Below are 21807 nucleotides of genomic sequence, written 5' to 3' on the forward strand. Positions count from 1 at the left end.
CCCTTTGCCTGTCCAGATGGACGAACAGAACCAAAAAAAAAAAAACGTCTTTGACAGTGAGCGGATTTGATGCGTTAGTGAATAAATGCTCTTTGGTAAATATATTCTTTGGTTGGAGTAAACGTAGTGTTTAATTCTCTTTGGGTTGGAGCGGAGCTCTCAGTTCTCATCTGGTTCGCACTTTTTAGTATAAGGGTTTTGTTTCATAAAAAATTTTATTTATCGCCAATTCTATAGAAATGCTTAAGGAAGATGATGTCTGATCAGTTTCGTAAAGTAGAACCATATTCACCAAAGTCCTCTCCTAGAGGTGCGAGGTCACCAGTTGTTTCACGTCAAGATTCTTCTGGCACCCTCAAGACTACCATTTCACTGGGAAAAAACCCATCTATCGTTCACAGTGGTCCATTTTATTTGATGAAAGAACCTCCAGGTTCGTATCGTAAGTATCTATATCGCTTATAAGTTTCTCAATTGTATTGATATTAAAAGAACGATTTAATTTCCAGGAGAATGTGAATTAACAGGAGCGACAAACTTAATGGCGTATTATGGTCTTGAACATTCATATAGTAAATTCAATGGGAAAAAATTAAAAGAATCGTTATCGTCATTTTTACCAAATTTACCTGGTATAGTTGATGGGCCGGGACAAGATGATAATAGTACATTAGGATCTGTGATAGCTAAACGGCCAATAGGTGGCAAGGAACTCTTACCATTAACTAGTGCACAGTTGGCAGGATTCCGGTTACATCCAGGTCCTTTACCAGAGCAGTACCGTTATGTGAGTGCAACACCACCAAAGAAACATAAAAGTAAACACAAAAAGCACAAGCATAAAGATGGTGCTCCACCGGGACAAGATACTCCACTACAAGGTGAGATATTCAATTTATACAAACATTCAGTATAATTCATGAAAAGTAATTCTCTAAACGGTTCATGTATGCAAATACATGATTATTTTGAGAACTTCATAGTTACAAGTCATCAATCTAAATCTATCTTTCAGAGAGAAAATTTTAAATACCAAAATTCAAAATAAATTTGTATGACAGTGTTTATTACAGCTGTAAAATTTACCTTAACTTTTTTATTCCAGCTGTGAAATTTACCTTTTTGTTAATGACATGTATTAAAAAGTAATAGATAGTTTTTTATGTGCTATATAAAATCCTATGCACATTAATTATTCATACTCTTTCTCATATAAATGTGTTTTGGTATTGTCCTCACTTTCTTCCCTAGAATTTAACTCAAAGTAGCTAGTATTCATTGAATCCCCTAGTGCATACATACATGGAGAATGTTATGTCATGTCTCATGTATTAATTTATAAATTTATTCCTGCTGGATTCTTTAGAGGCCAAGCCTGTAAAAACATTTTTGCAGTGGTACTGGGTTTATTCCTAGTGCTGCTTCTGCTATTCCACAGCTTTGTAGTATGTGGAAGAAAGCTCCTTGAAAACCGTATTGTGGAGGACCGCCACACATCGGGAAGGTGGGGATGATATCCTAACTTGTGGCTTGTCGTGTGAAGGTGGAATTTGGCAGCAGGAATCAGATTAAACAGCTCTTTCTTATCACTCCCCGTAATAAATGTGGTAGAAGCCACACAATGAAGCGGCATCACTAGGCAACACTAAGTGATCCAGCCGTTCACAGAGCATTGGCGAGCTGCTGTGCATTGCACGCGGTCAAATGGATCGAGCTGCTTTGCGTTGCACGCGTGTGCCTGTGTGGGCAGATCTGCGTTTTGTAGAACGCTAGAATGTGGGCCGGCTTGAAGTATTGCCATGCTCTATTAATTTAATCTTCGAAGAAGCTGGGTCATTAATAGAGCACTTTTGGCTTTGCCCTCCAGATGACCAGGGAATTGGTAATTGGTCAAGATTTCGAGACACAGTATTCCGATACAAGGCAAGGCTTTAAGGGAAGTTTTGGCGAAGAGCGGTGATACGACAAATACCGTTTTTTTTAGTGATAAACGCGCAAACTTGAGCCTACTGGGGGTTAAATTAGACAAGGTTCAATTTACCTCATTGCGCTTCAGTCGTTGATCAACTGGTGACCTTCTAGGTATACCAAGAGCTGGCGGTTAATTATGCTCTCCATGACTTTGGAGAGCAGGGAGGTAATAACAATAGGACTGTAGTTTGCCAGATCCGAACTGTGTCATTTTACTTTGGATCGGATGGAAGGAAGGACGGGAAAGAAGGAAGGGCTGACTTCCATGAGTCAGGGACTACGCCTTTTGAATAAGAGTGTCTTTGTTTTGCACTTGCACTCATTTTGATACTGCTATTCTGTATCCTGTAGTAGGGCAAGATTTCATGAGGCCCATGATCGGTATTTGTTAATGGGCTCCTGTTTCGGCAATTAGACCACTAAGACATTTTGTGTGCAGTGTTTGCCAGTCATTCCAACCAGCCCAGCTCCTTCCAGAAGTTCAGAACACTCCTGGGGTCTTCTCAGACTTCCTAGAGCGACCTTGTATTTACTAAGGTTCTTGATCATTGGTTTGCCAACCCAGCACAGTCTAGGATTAAATGAGTGACATTTTCATTAACTGATATCATCATAGACAGCCCCTGCACTTAGTAATATCCATTATAAATAGCTGCTTGTTTAGTGATGTGTGACTGTTATATAGGTTATGGGTTATTATGGGCTACTATCCGCAACTCGACGACTACAGCGCGCCTACAGTTTGCGTGGATGTGTGACTGTTAGGATGCCATGTTTCGGATGTCAAGTCTATTTAGGCCTGTGATGCAAACGCAAGCAACTTTTAAGGCAACTTATTTAGATTCATAATATGAGTCTGGCATAGGCCTAGGCCATATGGGTTTGGCATAGGCCATTCTCCAAGCAAGCCAATATATATACCAGTAGGATACACATATTATTGAATGTCCCAGCGAAGGAGACAGATTATAATAAAATTAATACAAATAAAATAAAAAAATATGAGTCAAAAGCACGGGTGTTCTACACTGAGAATATAACTTGGTGAAATTAAATTAACAGCTGTTCTTGCTAGTTATCTGTACTTCACTTGGAATATTAAAACATGATATTAGGGCATGTAGGGCAACATATAAGCTCAATGTAAGAAGGCAATGATAAAGACACTTCATGTATACATAATTGTATATGTGAACTCTCTTTATGAACATAATATGACATTTGCCTTAATGCCTCCCCTAACATTGGAATACTGGGTCTTAATATAGAGTGATTGCCAATTCCATAACATAGACAATAGGATACTGACTACTTCAAGCTCTCATTACAGAACTCTTTAAAGTGCAGGTTGTATGGAGTATTGTTATTATCTCTGGTCTGTTGACCTCCATTACCAGCTCGTACTATAAGATCATGTGCATTGCAGAGCTACTTGATTCGTCGCAGATCTAGTACTCTGGTAACAGCTTGATTTTGTGGCACTGCATGACCTCACTCTGTTGTCTACCGCATCTATAACAGGAATATTCTGGAGAGGTCTGATACCTGGTGCACAATACCAATCTTAAACATCACCATCAGTATGTGAGTGGTCCTACTCAGTGCAGTTCTCAACGATTTCAAGAATGATATATCATGGGTATCTTCAAAAAAGTGTGTAATAACCACTTAAAAGACTTTTCTGGTTTATGCAAGAGAGATTATGCTCTCTTTTTGTACCTTTCCATAAAAAATTTGAAAAAAAAAAATACATTAGAATAAAACAACTCAATTGGCATACTTAAAACAGAAATAATTATTAACATAGTATTTTCAAATGCAGACTAAACACTATCAACTGCTTAGTTTCATGTTTAGCAGGAGTATATTATTTCAACTACCTAAGTAGATTACTCAAGATTAATTCATTCCATCATTATTACATTTACAGATTCCTCTAACCCTGACACTTATGAGAAGAAACATAAAAAGCAGAAGCGCCATGATGATGACAAAGAGAGGAAGAAACGGAAAAAGGAGAAAAAGCGAAAAAAGCAAAAACACAGTCCAGAGCACGGCGGCCTTACACCGAGCCAGCACCCAATGACTTAAGTTAGCATTACTAAACATAAGCTACAATCTCTTACCACACTACTAATAATCTTTAGATATAGTGCTGCTTCTCAGATTTTTTAAATTATTTTAGGTTCTATTAATTAATTGTACATAATTACGTTTTGTGAAAAAGAAAAGACTTAAATGCCAGGTATATCCTGTCTGAGCAAATTTACTAACTCTGTTACAAATGTAGGAAAGTAAAAAAAATATCCTTAATGCAATGTAATTTTTGTCCGATAATGTCTGTAGAATGATTGCTTTTTTTCTATCATAGGTATCAATTGCTGTATTTTAATAGGATTCTGAGTTGTAAAGAGTTCTGAGAATTTACTTTTGATAACAGGATTACAGTAAAATAAAAAAGTTGCCTTTATATTTTAAATTCTTGCGCCCATTCTTCAGGTCTGAGGCATAAATTTAGGAATGGTAGGTAGTTAGTCCCAATCAATAAGTGATTTAAAATCCTTTTTTTTTTTTAAATTAACTCTAGCCTCCGTCGACTGAGTGTCGACGATTCGGCCAACGTCAAGGTGGAGAGATTTTTTATTTTAATTTAGCTGATTGAAGTATCGGCATGTATGTGTAGTATGATCGGTTGAAATAGCTGTGGTTTTTTTTGTGAACTGAAGAATAGGCAACAAGAGATAGTACGGTTAGTTATAAACACACATAATATTTTATATTTTTATTTGTGAGTAGTATTATGCGAAATAAAAGACAGTCAATACCATAATTATTGATAAACTGGCTGAGTAACCATCCACCCTCTAACACTGGCAGCATTGTTATAATTTTTTTGGAGAGGAGAGAATCGAATTCTGAAGAGACCGAAAATCCGAGAAACCGTCAAAGTTGGATATAAGATATGGTGGATGCATAATATCTCACAGACAAATTCTTAATTTTTGCTCTAGATGTGTGTTTTTTGTAAAATAATTTAAACACATCAATTTTCTTCATTAGATTTACTTATATTGACTGAAAGAAAAACAAATGAAAAATAGTTGGAAAACAATATTTTACCAATTGGATATATTTTTTAATGTAACCCTATATTTTGAGCAATATTTTTTTCGAAAATAAATATGTTTTTGAAAGACATCATATGATCATATTATAGCGTGTCCACTATAGTTTAAATAATACCAAGAATTGAACTGCAATATTTTTATTTTGACGCGATTAGCGAAATAGTCACAATTTCTCATAAATTCTGAAAGAACGGCGTCATTTGCAGCACGAATCTATCATAAATTACGTTTTTTGTTTACAATAACCAAGCTTGTTTATCTAGCAACTAATAACATAAACCGCATAATGATACCCCGAGTATTATAAAAATGACGTTTCATGTGGCCGGCGCCGGGTTTGGCGCCAAAACAGCTCAGCAAGTGGCTTTTGCGGGCGTGCGGGACGTGTTGGTGTTTCAGAGATTGTCACAAAAATCAGCCAGATACAACTAGTACAGCCAAAGAGATTTTATTTCATGTCTACTAATCGTATATGCGAAGACTTTTTCCCGACACTTACTGTAAGATAACTAGTATGTTTGTTCGTCCTTAATTAATTATTAAGTAATTAATTATTACTATATTATGCTCAAGGCTGTAAATATAAATGGTTTCACTATTTAACTTCATTAGCTTAGCTTCCGAATTCAATTCAAATCAAATCAAAAATATTTTATTTCATTGGTAAATTGCATTACACTTGAAATATGTAATTTTTTCATACAGCTCGTTTGGAAGGCAGATTTCCTTAGAGAAGAACGAGTAAGAAACTATAAGCCTACTCTTTTTTCATATCCTCTATATGTTATCTATGGTTTTCGCATCGTTTTTTATACCCCAGTACACTCCTCATACCTATTATAGTCGCAGTGCAAACAATTCAGTCAAGCAGCTGAGGTCAGCGGGCGCGGGCTACACGCGTCTATGGGTTTTAAGGTCTATTTCATATAAATGGTCCCCCAACTGTAAAAGTGCTAATGCGTCATATTTATTATGTAATAAAAATTATTGTATCGTTAAAAATACATAGTACACATTATTAGATATTTACAACCTATTTCCTGTGACGTCGAAACCTTTTAAGAGATTTAACAAAATCTTCAATCAATGATTCCAGATGTCAATAATATGTGGATATTTGTTTTAAACTAAGATAGTTCCGCATTTGTGCTTATGCTTGGACCGGTATTTTAGTAATATTCGATTGATGTTTAAGTAATATCATCTGTATGTGTTTCGGAGTGTAATAGTAGTGAGATATAATAATTACATAGTCCTGGCACGGATCTTGTGCGGTGTCGGTAAATGAATTCCAAAGTGCGAGGGGGGAGCTGAAATTTCCTGTCCTGATGTGGAGTCGAGAGGCAACCGCCCATTGCCATCCGGTAAACCAGGGGTCATGAGACGCGTAGCCGGACTTTTAAGTGGGAGTATGCTCTTATCATGAAGGTCTCTGAGACGTATCGGTTCTGGTTCGCTCATCGCTTAAGATCCGTGTAGGAACGTAATACCTACTAGTGCGAAAAATCGAGGGAGCAAATTGTATTCTATAAAGAAAAGCTGCGTTTGTCACTTCAAACAAATTGTATACTGTCGTCATAATATATGTATGTATATGAAGCGTGGTTGAAAAATGTGACTTACGAATTTAATAAATGTTATAATTGTTACTTTCGTGAGAAGCATATTACAGTTATTGTATTATAAACTGTGTCGAATTAAGAAATTCAAGATGGCGGAGCAAGATAGAAAATTCTACAACAATATTATTATTAGGTACCTACAGTATAAACCCATTGTATAATATTTGATGTAAATTTATTGAATTAGGCCATTTTGCAGAAATCCATAATAATCCAAATTTTTTTATTTATCTTGGGTGTAAATTCCGCTAATATTTGTCTTCAATCAGATACGTGTTTCGCCCTTACGCGAGGCATCCAGGATGGGCCATTTGGTGTCAAATCTATATATTTAACTGCATTTCATTTCGGTAAAAATCCGCTAGAAGCATACAATAAAAAGACCGACCTTTGGACAGATTCATAATTTGTATAGCTCTAATTAATGTAGTACAAAGTAATAAGGCATACATACCCTCTTACATCGCAAGTCTCACGTGGTTCTTCTACGTAAACCACTGTATTACTGAATCTAAAACGACCTGAGATGATCAATTTATATGTTTTATAAGGGATTATTCAATTATTATTAAAAAAAAATATTAATGTAATATAGAAATACAGTATGTTAATGATAATTTAAGTAGCATAAATGTAATATATTGCCTATAAGTTGTTTTTCCTTACCCATAATTAATAAAAAGGCAGGAAATAATTGCATAAAGAATCCTTCTCTATAATTAAAACATGTTTGAATTCAATTACACTCAATATTTTTGAGTTTTCCTGAGAGTGACATTGTAGCTATATGGTTACAATATAATGGGGTCAGTTAAGTAGGTACTTAGTGGCAATAGAAAACAATGATTTTATTATTTACACCAAAACCAAGAAAGGTTGTTGTTTCTCTATCTGTCACGGCCTTGTCATACCTCTATGGCTTCTTATTATTGCCAAAAAAGGGTGGGTTGGTTAACTGATGCCGAAAGAAAACCATTATTTTTAATACATAAGATAAGGTGGTAACTGAACCTAGTTACATATTTGTTTGTAATTTATTCAACGTACCTACTCATTGATTTAATCAATCATTTAATATTTGATCACCTCGGGTCCGATTTATCAAAAGAAAAAAGCCTGCCCAAAGAATTTGGTTGAATTTTAATTAAAATATAAATTTTTATGTATTTGTTTTACTTTCTTCGTCATTCTCTTGTAAAGGCGTGGGATCTAAACGTCTGACTTCAACATCACTTCGAGATACCTATTGTAATTTAAATGTTTCCGAGCGGTAAGGGACGAATATCATAATGCCGACAGGATCCCATCCTCATTCCTCCACCATAGCATGACCGCGGTCCTCCAAGAGATATTACCCTAAGAGGTTACTGATTAGGCCAAGAGTCGAAGAATTTCTCCAGAACGTTCTCCTCCGGCGTTGCAAGAGAGAACAGGCGGCGGTGATTACTTAACATCACATGACTGTCCTCTCCTATAAAAAAGGCTTTGCAATTACACTTAAGAGCACATGTAACCTGTATAAATCGACGTGGTTTTTGTTTATTGTCATAAGTAATTAGGTGTTGCTAGTACCTAATGTCATAAGTTACATATTAACTATTGAACTTTACTATTCAGTTTCAAAAGAGATGAAGGAGAAATACGACTGCCACTATCATGAAAGTGGTTCGAATGCTAAGGTACATGATTCCTGTCGCCAAATCTCATCAGTTTCGTTGCGCTTCCTTACCAGCAGCATTCGTCCGCAAAACTATTTCGAAGGTTTCACTTCTCGACTTGTCTTTGAGGCTTAAAACAGAAAGGAAAACCTGTTCTTGCTCTTCTTGTGTTATATGATCAATACTGATCTGTCACCAAAATGACCCCCGGGTCGCGACCCGTTCGATCGATTGATGGTTCTGTTCCGGACAGTAGTTCACGTATCAGAACCATTGCCGCTTGCCAGTTATCTACGTACAATAGGTCTATGTAATTGCTAAGTACCTACTAACTAATAAACTTATAGCTATATTATACTAAGTAGCGGCTGACGAACCACGCATGCGTTCTTATGTTAATATTCTAAATGTATACTATCTAATAACAATAATAACTAATATCCAGTAAACTAAAAATATTAATATCCAATGAACATTTGTTTAGCTATAGGTACATAGATATTGTTGTGTGAATTCAAGGTAAATCTCTCAATAATAATGGAAGTGGATGAGTCGCGACCCTCGATCACGAACCGGGTTGCCCGCCTCGAATCAATCGATGAAGTGAGAGAAGGGGTGGGCGGGCGACGGCGGGTGGATGAGTCGCGACGCTCGATCGAATGATTGGTCGTTCATACGATCCTACTGCGAGACAACGAATCACTTTGGCCGCGGAGACACGTTGGATCACGCGGGTCTTGTGACCCGGGGACCCCTTCTGATAAAAAGGATCAAAATGGTCCCTTTTATACATAACAAAATATCCCCAATTCATTCTTTACCACCCCGAGGCAATATCTAGTCAACTTTGGAGACGATATCCATATTGCAGCGTGTCGCCGCGGCGAAACGTTGGATCGCGCGGGTCTTGTGACCCAGAGACCCCTTCTGATAAAAAGGGGCAAACTGGCCCTTTAATATATAAAAAAATATCCCTAATTCATTCTTTACCACCCCGAGACAATATCTAGGTAACCTTGGAGACGATATCCATATTGCAGCACTAGCGGCGGCAATCTTGGATTTCCAAAACGATCACAAATGCTATGTGTTCGAAGTAAATCCATCGAACAGCATTATATTACAAATACTGCTTAGTAGATAAACCTAATTGTAATAAAACCATGTGTTGCCTTTAGTAAGGCAGTACGCGAATAAACCATTGATCGGTCCGGTCCTAGTTACCATTAACCATTTTTCTATAACCATTACAGGACTGGTCCGAGTAACCATTTTAACCAATTAATAGTAGAGTTTCGCGTACTCACAAGTAGAACCAATAATTATAGTTATTTAGCAAGTGTCATAGATTAATTTAGTATATTAAGTAAATAAATACTTTTACCATAAAACCAACATATATATCTACCCCTAAGTGTACCCCTTTTCATGGTTATTCGAGCCGGATTTGATATAATCTGTTATTGTTATTTTTTATTTGTGCTCGGGAGTATGTTCGAAGTAAATCCATTGAACAACATTATATTACAATTAAGTTTATCTACTAAGCAATATTTGTAATATAATGCTGTTCGATGGATTTACTTCGAACACTATGGAAACAGTCCCGAAATGATTTAAATTAAAACACAAAAATAGTCCTGTTAAAATTGTTTTATTTCAATAAGAGAGTACTATTAAAATTATTTGAATACAAATATTCGTTTTCCAGCATTAAATTAGACAGAACATAAAAGCGAAAATACATTTATTAAATCATGCGTGAGAAATAATTTATTTAAGTTGCGCCAATGCTTAAATAATATTTTAATTCTCAATATATAATATACTGCATAATTTTATTGCGATTTATATAAGCAACTCAAGTACCTGGCAACTTTGCCCACCCAGTCAGATTCATTTTGAATGTGACAGAATGACGTTTAGTCGAACGAACAGCGTTTGTCACTGCCACATATGTAAGCGTTAGGTCATGAACTTAACATTTAAATTATTATGAAGGGTCTAAGGCAAGAAGAATCATCTTTGCATAATTAAATTAAGGTGGCGGCACAGTAGCATCAGGATAAATCTTAAAAGAAGCGCCAAATATAAAATAATACTACTAATCACACTAGGTGCACGTTTCCCTAATAATAATTCTTTAAGGTTATATTTATTACATTATTTTGAACACCGTAAGTTGTTGAAATTTTCAATAATTAACTTAATTTTTTAAATCGGCATACTGCAATTCGTTTACAATTGCTACATTCACCATACTTCATACCATACCCTGTGCCTACACCAGCGCCATTGTGGATGCTTTTTGAACTGTTATTTACAGCATAAGCCGGGTACTTTTTCAACTTTTCTCTCATATGTGATGATTTTCCTTGCCTCTCCCTTCATAATTTGAATTGACCAGAAAATATACTTACAAATAGATCGAAGTGAGCGTTTCGGCCTTGAATTTTGTTTTATAACCGACGCGAATAAATTTGATTGCTATATCATTACGTAACCGCTCAAATTGTATATAAATACAACCAAAATATGGCGCATTAAAGAATTAATGATTGTAATCCACAGTCTACTGGGCTTAAACAAGTACGTACAATATAAAAAAATAACAGCATTAATAAATTAATGGTAACTTCCGAAAAAGAGCTCTACGGTGCACGACATAGAGTTGAAACTATAATTACAGTACCGAATGAATCCTACCTATGGACGAACATTACCGCGCATTACTTTAGTACCTAATCGAGTTTGAGCAACAATTTAATCTAAATTCGTAAAAACTCTAGCTTCAACATTTAAAAAATTCCTTCCGGGGTTTTCTAACACAAGTAATCCTACAACGGTTAACATAATTTATCTTTTAATGGCGGCACGATTGTTTTACATTTATTAGGGTTGCCATCACTTAAATACACCTCCTCTGCTAGTTAAAATTGAGTACAAGAGCTTCGAAAACCTCTTGCCCTCGCTAGTAAAAGAATCTATCATTACAGCTTAAAAAAAATATCTTGTGATCTCATAAAATGATACAACATACTCTGGATTAAAAAAATTTAACATTGTTAAAATATTACTTCACAAAATGTCAATAGATTTATAATTTTATTGAAAACCGAAGCGTCATCAAGGCAAGTTAGTCGAAAGCGAATCGAAGGCAAGCGAGATAAAAAAAAAACAAAAATAGACTTAAACTAAACGAAATCATATTTATATGCGTTTACAAATAAATAAACAATTATAATGTCTATTATAATAATAATATGAACATAAATCATTAAATTTATAATACAAGTTAATTCACAATTTACAATAAAACTATTAAAATTAAATACACTTCCCACTATGCATACATTACATTTTACATTATTTTATACATTCGTCTATAATATACTATCTTGACATCAGAGGAGGCTCTATCCAAGGCCGCAGGTACAACTTAACTCCAAAAATACCAACCAGTTGTCTTATAATATGTAATAAATAAAAAAAGTGTGTGTGTAGGTACTTATGTATGCACGCAAGAAGTTATACTTCTTTGGTCTAACGAAGCAAAGATCATTAAAATGATTTATTCCTCGTGCTATTTAACGTTTTCAGAAAGAACAATTTTGTAAAAATCTTGCAAAGATGGATTTGACAATCTTCTTTATATATATAAAAATGAATTGCTGTTCGTTAGTCTCGCTAAAACTCGAAAACGGCTGGACCGATTTGGCTAATTTTGGTCTTGAATTATTTGTGGAAGTACAGGGAAGGTTTAAAAGGTAAATAAATAGGAAAATACTCAGAATTAAATAAAAACAACAAATTTGCTTTTCCTTTGATGCGTACCCCGTCGAATTTATTGACGCAACGGTTTGACAGTTATGCTGTGAAACAATTTCATTACAACAACAGGGTGCATTTTTACGAAGCAATTTTTGATATTATGAAATATTATTGACAAATTCATAAAAAAACATTATTTCATTTATTATATACAGAACAGCGTCTGTCGGACTAGTTAAATTATTAAATATTGAATACGGCTGTATGGGCTTGAACCCTTTGCCTGCCCTAATAATGGACAGAGAAACGAAAAGCAAATGAAGACTGACGCAAACGTCAGAAAATTTTAGGAACCAACTGCACCTGTTACTTTTGTGTTACAGTGATGCGCGCGCATCTTAAAATTTCACTCTCATCATTTTTTTCATAACGCGCCTAAAGAAGTACCTATAACTTAAAAAAGTACGCGTACCTACTTTCGAGAACCGCCGTAACAGTAAGATTTCAGAAGTTGTGTAGTTTCTTATAGTAAGTACATATCAGTTTATATTTTACGGTACCTGAAGATTAATTATTAAACAAATTAAAATACATATTGCATCCTCTGCGTACACTAGTAAAATCTTACGAACTCTCGTTAGTAGATTCTATGTCTATTAGGCATTAGACGAAACTTAGTTAGTAGTAAGGTTGATTTTTATTAAAATACTTTTACTGCGCGTTATTTTTGTATAATACATACTTCATATATAGGAAAAGCATAAAACTCAAACCCAAGATAACATCTGTAGGAATATGGTATAAATAAACGATTATGGATAGGAACTCAGTGAACAATTTTTTTTAAATATATAATATTTTAATGTAAGTATGTTTAGTAAGGTCACAGAAAATAGACATATAATATAATACTTATAAAAAATCGGGTCATTTCATTATAATAAGAAAGTATTCACCGTAAGAGGATTTAGTTTATTGCTTTTTCGATATACCCACAAAATAATGAAGTACTGTAACTAGTCGAGAGAGACGTAGAACTTAAAGATTCCTCTGATGTCGAGAATTGTTTAACACAAAATATGGCGCTCTCTATAATAAACAGAGATCTTGTTATTACAAATTAAAAACATTACATAGGTACCCGACGGCTATCCGAGAGGTAAATAATATCATCTCTTTAGAAAAGTTTTAAACGCCAAATCTGCCTTCCGCAGCGGCACACATTATTACATTACACGCAATATTAGTTGCAAACATATTCACATACTAAAAACATTGAAACACAACTTTATACAGAATAAATCACGCTTCACACTGAGCAAAATCGACAAACTATTTTTAAACGTGATAATTGTATAAAACAGAAGCACAATTCCAGCGAATAATTTCATAAGAGTTGAGAACTAAATTAAAGGAAACTATACAAGGAGGGTTGCCAGTCGTGCTCTAAATAGTGTACTGTACTCTATAATCTATAACGCTGAGAGAATATGCTATATTACTCTTTTTACATACGACAGTCATACTCTTTTTTTTATGAAAATAAGGAACGAGACGAGCAGGACGTTCAGCTGATGGTAATTGATACGCCTTGTCCATTACAATGCAGTGCCGCTCATAATTTTTGGGTTTTTCAAGAACAATTGCGCTCGTCACCTTGAGTCATAAGATGTTAAGTCTCAATTGTCCAGTACTTTCACTAGCTCCGGCGCCCTTCAGACCGAAACACAATAATGTTAACACATTACTGCTTCACGGCATAAATAGGCGCCGTTGTAACTTGTGTAACTGGTAAAACTCAGTTACATAAAACAAATCAAAACACTCTTATTTACTATATAACTATACATACTAGTTAGTACCAAAAGCCACAAAACTCGGGCGCATATAACCGTAAGTATAAATAATAATCTAATAAAAGTTAGAATACTTTAAAAATAGTATTTTAGCGTACTCAATGTGTCACAGATTAAAAAGTACACCTACATCGAATAGAGCACAATAATCTATTTCAGGGTACGGTTGGTAGCCCTACTTGACACTGTTCTTAAAGCGCTGAGTGAAAATAATGCCTGTCATTCGTAGGTTGCTACACGAATCTTGATTTTGAAATTGTGTTTTATATTTATCGATACAGTGTTTGTTGGACTACAACTGAAGTTAATAAAGCAGGGCTTTCAAAGGGTCAATTTTCAAAGATCATCATATAAAATAATACCAAGTACACCACGACAATATTATACAGTTAAAATATTTACATATTGTAATACTACAGATGAATGCAAATAAATGCATATTTTCAATTCGACCACAGTATATAATATGAACACTATTGATCAGTTTAAAATTAACATAATATTATGTTATTATCAATCATTGTTGTTGATGTAAACTTATTTCGATTTTTACTATAACATAATTATTATTATATATATTTATATATTATTATTATACTTATTTTCAAACTGGATAATATTAATTTGTCTCAGCTTGAGCATCTTAAAGTTCTACTGAGTTACAATATAATTCCTTTTGTTTTCATAATGTTTTTTATTGCATAGCTTCTATCGCGGGCCTTGAGCGTGGAGACCGAATCCAGAAATTCCGTAACGAAAATAACCTAACACTTACTTACTTGATGTATATAGATATTTCGGCACGGTCCATTACAGTTGCCGTGGAACAGCGGTTATCACGTATGCTTTTTGAGCAGAAGTACCCCAGGCTCGAACCTGGGACAGGTTCATTTTGATTTTTTATATTTCTTGATTTTTTTATCGTCTTTTTTAATTTTTATTATAATGACAAGCATTTTTGTTGTATGTTTTCTGAATACCACTTGTCGTGAGACACTCATAACAAAAGGAGTATTTTCAATTTAAATAATTAATTATTTCTATATAAATATATGTAACAGTTATTAAAGCAGTAAAATAATAAGTCGATTTCATATTTATTCATACAAAAAAATTATTTCACACAAAAGTCAAGGTACAAAAAAATGAAAAACGCCCATTTATATTGTATTCAATTCGTGTGTCAATTTTAGTAACACACACTGTCATAATCGAGATAACAGAAAATAGAGACGAAATACTACTCATTATGTTTGTAAATAACTTGATAACCGAATCACGATAGCGATATTAATGTTAATAGCTATGTTGTTGGTAGTTGGACCATCGATTTATTGTGTCAATTTTGAGCTTGAGCAAAATATAGGTAAATTGAAAAAAAAAATAGCCCGATATTTTTACTATACCAAAACAAACAGAGACGTATACACGGATGAGTGTTTGGAGCTAAGAGAGAAAGAATTGATATGTGTTATGTATCAGTCGAAAATACAGTTTCAAAATTAGAATACCAGTGGGATATTGTATTGGCGATCAGCTCGATGCTTAAATTAATTACATAAAGCATAATAAACGTTTTTTTTTTAAAACGACCCTTGACAAGGGAGACTGGGGATAGGTACAAGTTGTGTAAACTTATTTTAATTTTTTATCTATGGCAGGTTTATAGTGTTCGAAAATTAAAAAAATAAACTTCGATTGATACATCGCAAAAGGATTAGTTTATATCACAATATTATTGGCACAGTTATCTGTATAAATATATATAGAGGAAGAACAATGGGAAGACAGAAGATGAGTTATAAAAAAACTGATACTTTTAAAAAGTGCTCCATGAATTTATGAACGACAAAACATAAAATCGCTTGTGGTTATCATACAGTTGTCAGTGAGAGATAAATATTGATATTGATAAAAAAAAAACTTTTTAATCTGTATCGTAAAGCCATTAGGAATTCTCGAAATCTATAAATTAATGTACACTCCAAATTTGCGATTATCAGAATAAGCTTACATCAACACTGATATCATACCACAACAAATTACACATATTATTGTGTTTGTCAAAATTTAAACATTTCAATAAATAAATATTTTGTTACTTGTTTTATCAATTTTAGGGTCATCACAATCCATTTATTTATATATAGTGATATACTCATATATAAAAACCTTACACACTCGGCCGGCCCCTACTTACTGTGCTACTTATTCAGTCCTATTTGCGAACTAAACAAAAATTGTATACAATATTATTTTAATAAAATCATACGACTTACAGCGACAGCGCTTAATTATTTCGGCGTTGATAGGATCACAATTCAGAAATATATAGTTTTAAGCACATTATGATACTGACATTCAGGAAATCAAATCACCTATAAAAATCAATTGTAGTTTTCTAGCAGTCATCCCAAGAAAACTTTTAAATGCAAACCCTATGTAATATTGTCAATTATTTGGCTACCTTTTATGATATATATTGATGAAATTTTACTTCTCCTATATTTGTTTTGGCAGATGTTTGTTTTCGTCAATTATCCTGCACCAGATAAATTATAAAGTCCAAAAGTGGACAACCATTAGGGTACCTATATAAAAAACATGGCGACAACCCTACGTCTCATGGCAAACTACATATTTCTAAGCTGTGGCCGCACAAACGGCATACCTACAAGTACAGAATATGTCACGCCAGGTCGCCTCAGCGGATTTCTCGTAGCCATGTGCTATTCGTCGGTCGAGCGTCACAGCTCCTTGAGTAACGCTGACTTTGCATTCTTCAGTTTGTCGAGCCGTTTCGTTAGGTGACTATTCTCCGTTTCGAGCTCCTCCACACGATTCAGGGCTTCCCGCGCCTGTAAGACATCGGAAAAAATTTATAATACTTATCATCATCAGCCGGAAGACGTCCACTACTGGACAAAGGCCTCCCCCCAAGGAAGGAAGGACATTACTGCCGCACCGGCCACCTGTCCGTCGAACTATGTGCCCTGCCCACGGCCACTTCAGTTTTGAATTATGAATATTAAAACAGAAGAAAACCGTGTTATAACTGATATTAATATTTTTGGTTTTGATCTTTGTGAGTGTTAAATAATTATTAACTAAAACTATACGCAACAAGTTTTAAAGTCTGGCTAGCGAAAGTTGGCGCTAAAAAAGAGCGGCAAATTTAATTAATAAGTCTAGCAACACTAAAAATTAATTGATACTTAATAATTAATTATATGCATATAATAATAATAATATTATATTTATAATATAATATATTATTAATATTTTGAATGCACGTATTTTTTGACCTGTAATAGGATAAAGGCTATTTTTCTCTCTGCTGTTGTTTGTCCTTGAAAGTGCCAATCATGTAAAAGAAAATCTTACATACTTCACTTTTAATAGAATTATTTATTTATAGATAGGATCGCAAATCCGAAACTATAATCACCACAAAGTACAGAAAACCACACTGGACCCATTACAACCGCCATATTATTTGTCAAATCCTCCTTGACGTTACATTAGAGTTGCCAAACAATGACATTACAATATTGTATATTTTTTTTAAAAGATCGCAAAAAAGAATACTGGGAGAGTTTCTTGCGCCGAAACTTCTCTCTCAGAGCGCCATTTGTTTCCGAAGTTGTGGTAGTGTTAAAATTGATATCAAAAAGAATAGTAAAGGAATCAATTTTGAGAAAATAAATGTATTTTATGCCATATAACAAGTTTGCAAATAATTCCAGCGCCAACATTCGCTAGCCACACTCTAGCTAATAATATTTTATACATACCTACTTATTTAAATCGATAGAATAAATTTACAACATTAATAAAATTCAAACAGTCCTAAGAGGCGATTGTAAGTCGAGTTACAGAATATAAATATTAAAAAAAACTGTTACATAATATTTTAGTACTTAAAGACTTTTAATTCTGTACAAATTTAATTAATATTTTTTTAGGGTAGTTTAGATTACGATCAATAGTTTTGAGACATCACAATAAAATCGCTTTCATATTATTACTTTCATAATAATATATTATTTTTAAGCACTCTAACCAAATAATTTAATAAGCGATCGGATATTTTAAGGATTCTTCTCTGGTAATTTTCTTTTGCACCCCCAGGAGGATATTTTGAGGCACATTAACTAAGTTAAGGCACATTAACTAAGTTAAATTATGCTTTTCTAATCCTTTTTCTTCATTATCAATACGAATAATGTGTCTAAGTTTAGAATAACCGTTGGTCAAAAGTTGAAACTCAATAAAACTGTTAAGTGACAAACCGAAAAGGTGATGAGCGGTATTAACTGCCCATAACAGTGACAGTATGAAATAATCCCCGCACGATGATATGGGGACAGCCCGCCATCTTAATAACGTCATAATGACGTCAGGTCCATATATAAATTTAAAAATCACCAATTAATAGTAAAGTTTTGAAAGTGATAATTGCGTTGACGCCATGCAGAGTATAATATAACAAGGTTCTATCACTGTTCCAACGCACGGCGTTAGAAAAGCCGTAGACAATTCGTGTGCATATTCAAATGATTTGAGATTTCTTTAGAGTTAATTCCGCCAATATTTGTCTTTAAACAAATCGACACGTGGCTCGCCTCTACACGAGGCATCCTCAGAATGTGTTGTCTCGCCAAAATCACGGCACGACACTCCTATTTGAATCGAAACACGTGTCGATTTGTTTAAAGAGAAATATTGGCGGAATTAACACTAAAGAAAAACTCAAATCATTTGAATAATTATGGATTTCCGCAAAGTAACGCCTATTTCAATAAAATTTAATGTGCCATTAAAAATTAAAACTATTTCGGATTAGTGCCGCAGGCACTCTTTAGGGAATGGGGAGATTAAATGCATTATTGAAAGGATTTTATTGTGATATGTGAGTAACAGGCGGAGAGCACAAGAGGGGTCACTCGGGATACACGTGTCATAATACCGTTAGCTGTCACCGTTATTGATGACGGCCCAGAAATCGACCACATCCTGAAATACAAATCTACATTATAGTAACACGTTATTGTTGCGTGCCTATCGTAATGGATGCCGTAATGTGATGTCAGTTAACGTCAATGGTGAAATGCTTTGCCAGAAACATAAAACAGTTGTCTCTTGAGCTCTAGTATTGAGGATGTCCATCAGCGGCTGGTTTTTACCTTTCCCTCGCTCTGAGCAATAAAGATGAAATGTCTCTTGTGTAAGAGGAGGTCCATAATATTTGCCTTCTCCTCTGTTAAACAGACGTACATGATACAGTGAGCTCGACCAGAAGATTGAACAGTGTCGCATTATATACAGTCGATGAAATATACCATTTATTATGACAGGGACGAGACGAGCAGGACGTTCAGCTGATGGTAAATGATACGGCCTGCCTATAACAATGGAATGCCACACAGGATGCTTGAAAAACCAAAAAATTCTGAGTGGCACTACAATTGCGCTCGTCACCTTGAGACATAAGATGTTAAGTCTCATTTGCCCAGTAATTTCATTAGCTACGGCGCCCTTCACACAGACACAGTAATGCTTAAACATTACTGCTTCACGGCACAAATAGGCGCCGTGTGGTCACTGATAATATAGCCAGCATCCTGTGCAAAAAGGCCTCCCACTGGTAAATGTGTTCCCCACGTAACTTTATGGCAATCTAGATCAGTTACCAAAGGTAGATTAACCTTCGTAAAACTACGCATGACAACCACAGAGGTCGACTCGTAGGGAAAGCTTTCATAAAACGTTGCCTTAGCCAAATTCTAAGTAAAACTGGCCCGAAAAATCTCGAACACATTTGTTACAACACTAAAATGAGACGTGGATCCAACAGCAGATCAAAACTGAAGATAAAAATAGGACTGGTTTAGTCATTAATTGCGAGGGGTTTTTAATCATATACTCCGGCCAACCTTACATTGGAATGCACAAAGTAAATGTTAACCCTAAACAGAGCTGGCACAAGCGGTGATTGCAGAAGCAAAGACTATTGGGAAGACCAATATAAGAAAGAAAAGTGAACCGTAAGACTCTAGGATGTTGGAGCAATGTGGAGTGTGGACGCCTTAGAGGACACAGGTCACCTTTTTTTTAAAAAAATAAAAGGGGGCAAATGGGCAAGAGGCTCACAGGATGGGCAGTGTTGAGGAAACTGCTCATGGACACCTCAACAATAGGATTCAAGATTTGCATTGCCGGCTTTCAAGATAGGAGTAATTATGCTCTTTTCTTAAAGGTCCTTAACGGCCGTTTCCAATATACTATTTACAGATAGAGATAAATTACTACTTTCTACTGTCAGTAATCTGAAGCTGTCCCAATATACCTGATAAGTCATTCTTATCGTCTTATATTGGGACGCGCGATTTGCTATTTTCTTACAAACTTCTATCGCTGGTAATCTATACGTCCTCCCATTTACAGACAGCGTGCGCGGATAAGGTGTATTACCGTCTAGAGTTTAATGGCACAAAAAAGTTAACGATATAGTTACGATTTTTATCTCAAGTAGGCCACAACCGGAGATAGACTGAATATTGGTGCGGTAAAACAGCAGCCGGTAATTGATTCAACAATGTGGTTGCACGGACGAGTAAAAAAAAGATGGATTCCGCGCCGTGATATTACAAGTGAAGCACCGTTATGCTAGTGTGTGTGCCGTTACAGGGGATACTAGTTACACAATTTTTTTCTCCTTTAAATAATCATATATGTTTACAAATATTTATATGCTATCGTTCTTACACTTTTTCACAACACATGACGGCATTTTTAAAATATTTTATTGAGACGCAAACTGATCTGTCACAGAAGATGACAATTCTCATAATAGCCGCCTATCGGCATGTAGTAGTGTAAGTGTGTGCGTGGGGCTATGTATTTACACGTTAATCGGCTTGTTTTGGTGCTACACTTTATGGAGGGTGACACGGAGTCCTTATTTTTTTACTAGTCCGTGAGTGGCTGTTGAGAAATCTTTAGTATATCGCGTGGTTGTGTGGTGCCGGCCCCACCTCCCGCTGCAGCCGGCGCCGCTCCCCCTTGAGCTCCTCCTCGTGGTGGTCGTGGTGCTCCAGCCGCGCCCGCAGCCGCGCCACCTGCGCCTCCAGCCGGGCCACCGCGCCCGCGCCCAGGGCCGCCTCGGCCTCCGCCCGGGCCGCCCGGCCCTTCGCCTCGGACACACACTTCCGAAGCGTCTCCACTGTTCAAAAATCATTTTAGATATTAATGTGATATCGGTTTTTTTTAAAGAAAAATAAGGGACGAGACGAGCAGGACGTTCAGTTGTTGGTAATAGAAAAGCCAAAAAATTCTGAGCGACACTACAATTACGCTCGTCACCTTGAGACATAAGATGTTAAGTCTTATTTGCCCAGTATTTTCACTAGCTCCGGCGCCCTTCGGATGTAAACACAATAATGTTTACAAATTACTGGTTCACGGCAGAAATAGGCGCCGTTGTGGTACCCATAATCTAGCCGGTATCTGGTATCAATGACGCGGCTCACCCTCGGTCTCGTACTCTCGGTCGTGGACGCCCGTCACTCCATTCTGCCGGGCGGACCGTTCCTCGTTCAGCTGCAGCTTCAGCTTCCGCACCTCCGACTCCAGAGCCGTCTTACAGCTGGCCAGCTTCTCTAACCGCACGTCTGAATTTCAAAAACACTCATTGTTACCACAGAGGTCAATTATTTATTTATTTATTGGGTCTACCAGCGATTTCACATAATTAATATGTCTTAAACTATTTACAATTTACATTAATGCACAGGGTATG

At 35.5% G+C, this 21807-nt stretch overlaps 3 protein-coding genes across 3 annotated transcripts in view; 2 read left to right on the forward strand and 1 right to left on the reverse strand.

Moving 5' to 3' along the window:
- The window catches only part of LOC126964668 (germinal-center associated nuclear protein), a 357720-nt gene that overhangs the window by 249849 nt on the left and 86064 nt on the right, over positions 1-21807 (forward strand). The gene's annotated exons all lie outside the window — the stretch shown is intronic.
- Positions 135-7883, forward strand: LOC126964786 (mediator of RNA polymerase II transcription subunit 19). The gene is made up of 3 exons (XM_050808041.1): positions 135-433; positions 510-881; positions 3902-7883. The coding sequence occupies exons 1-3, from the start codon at positions 253-255 to the stop codon at positions 4060-4062; spliced, it is 714 nt and encodes a 237-aa protein (XP_050663998.1). The 5' UTR covers positions 135-252; the 3' UTR covers positions 4063-7883.
- LOC126964584 (leucine-rich repeat flightless-interacting protein 2) overlaps positions 10015-21807 on the reverse strand; it is a 31955-nt gene continuing 20162 nt past the window's right edge. The window contains exons 7-9 of the mRNA XM_050807785.1: positions 21539-21679; positions 21044-21231; positions 10015-16864 (exon numbers count right to left, since the gene is read on the reverse strand). Coding sequence (XP_050663742.1) covers positions 16754-16864; positions 21044-21231; positions 21539-21679 — 440 coding nt within the window. The 3' untranslated portion in view covers positions 10015-16753. The remainder of the gene's footprint in view (positions 16865-21043; positions 21232-21538; positions 21680-21807) is intronic.

Source organism: Leptidea sinapis, chromosome 1, assembly GCF_905404315.1.
Source record: "Leptidea sinapis chromosome 1, ilLepSina1.1, whole genome shotgun sequence".
Classification (NCBI taxonomy): Eukaryota; Metazoa; Arthropoda; class Insecta; order Lepidoptera; family Pieridae; genus Leptidea; species Leptidea sinapis.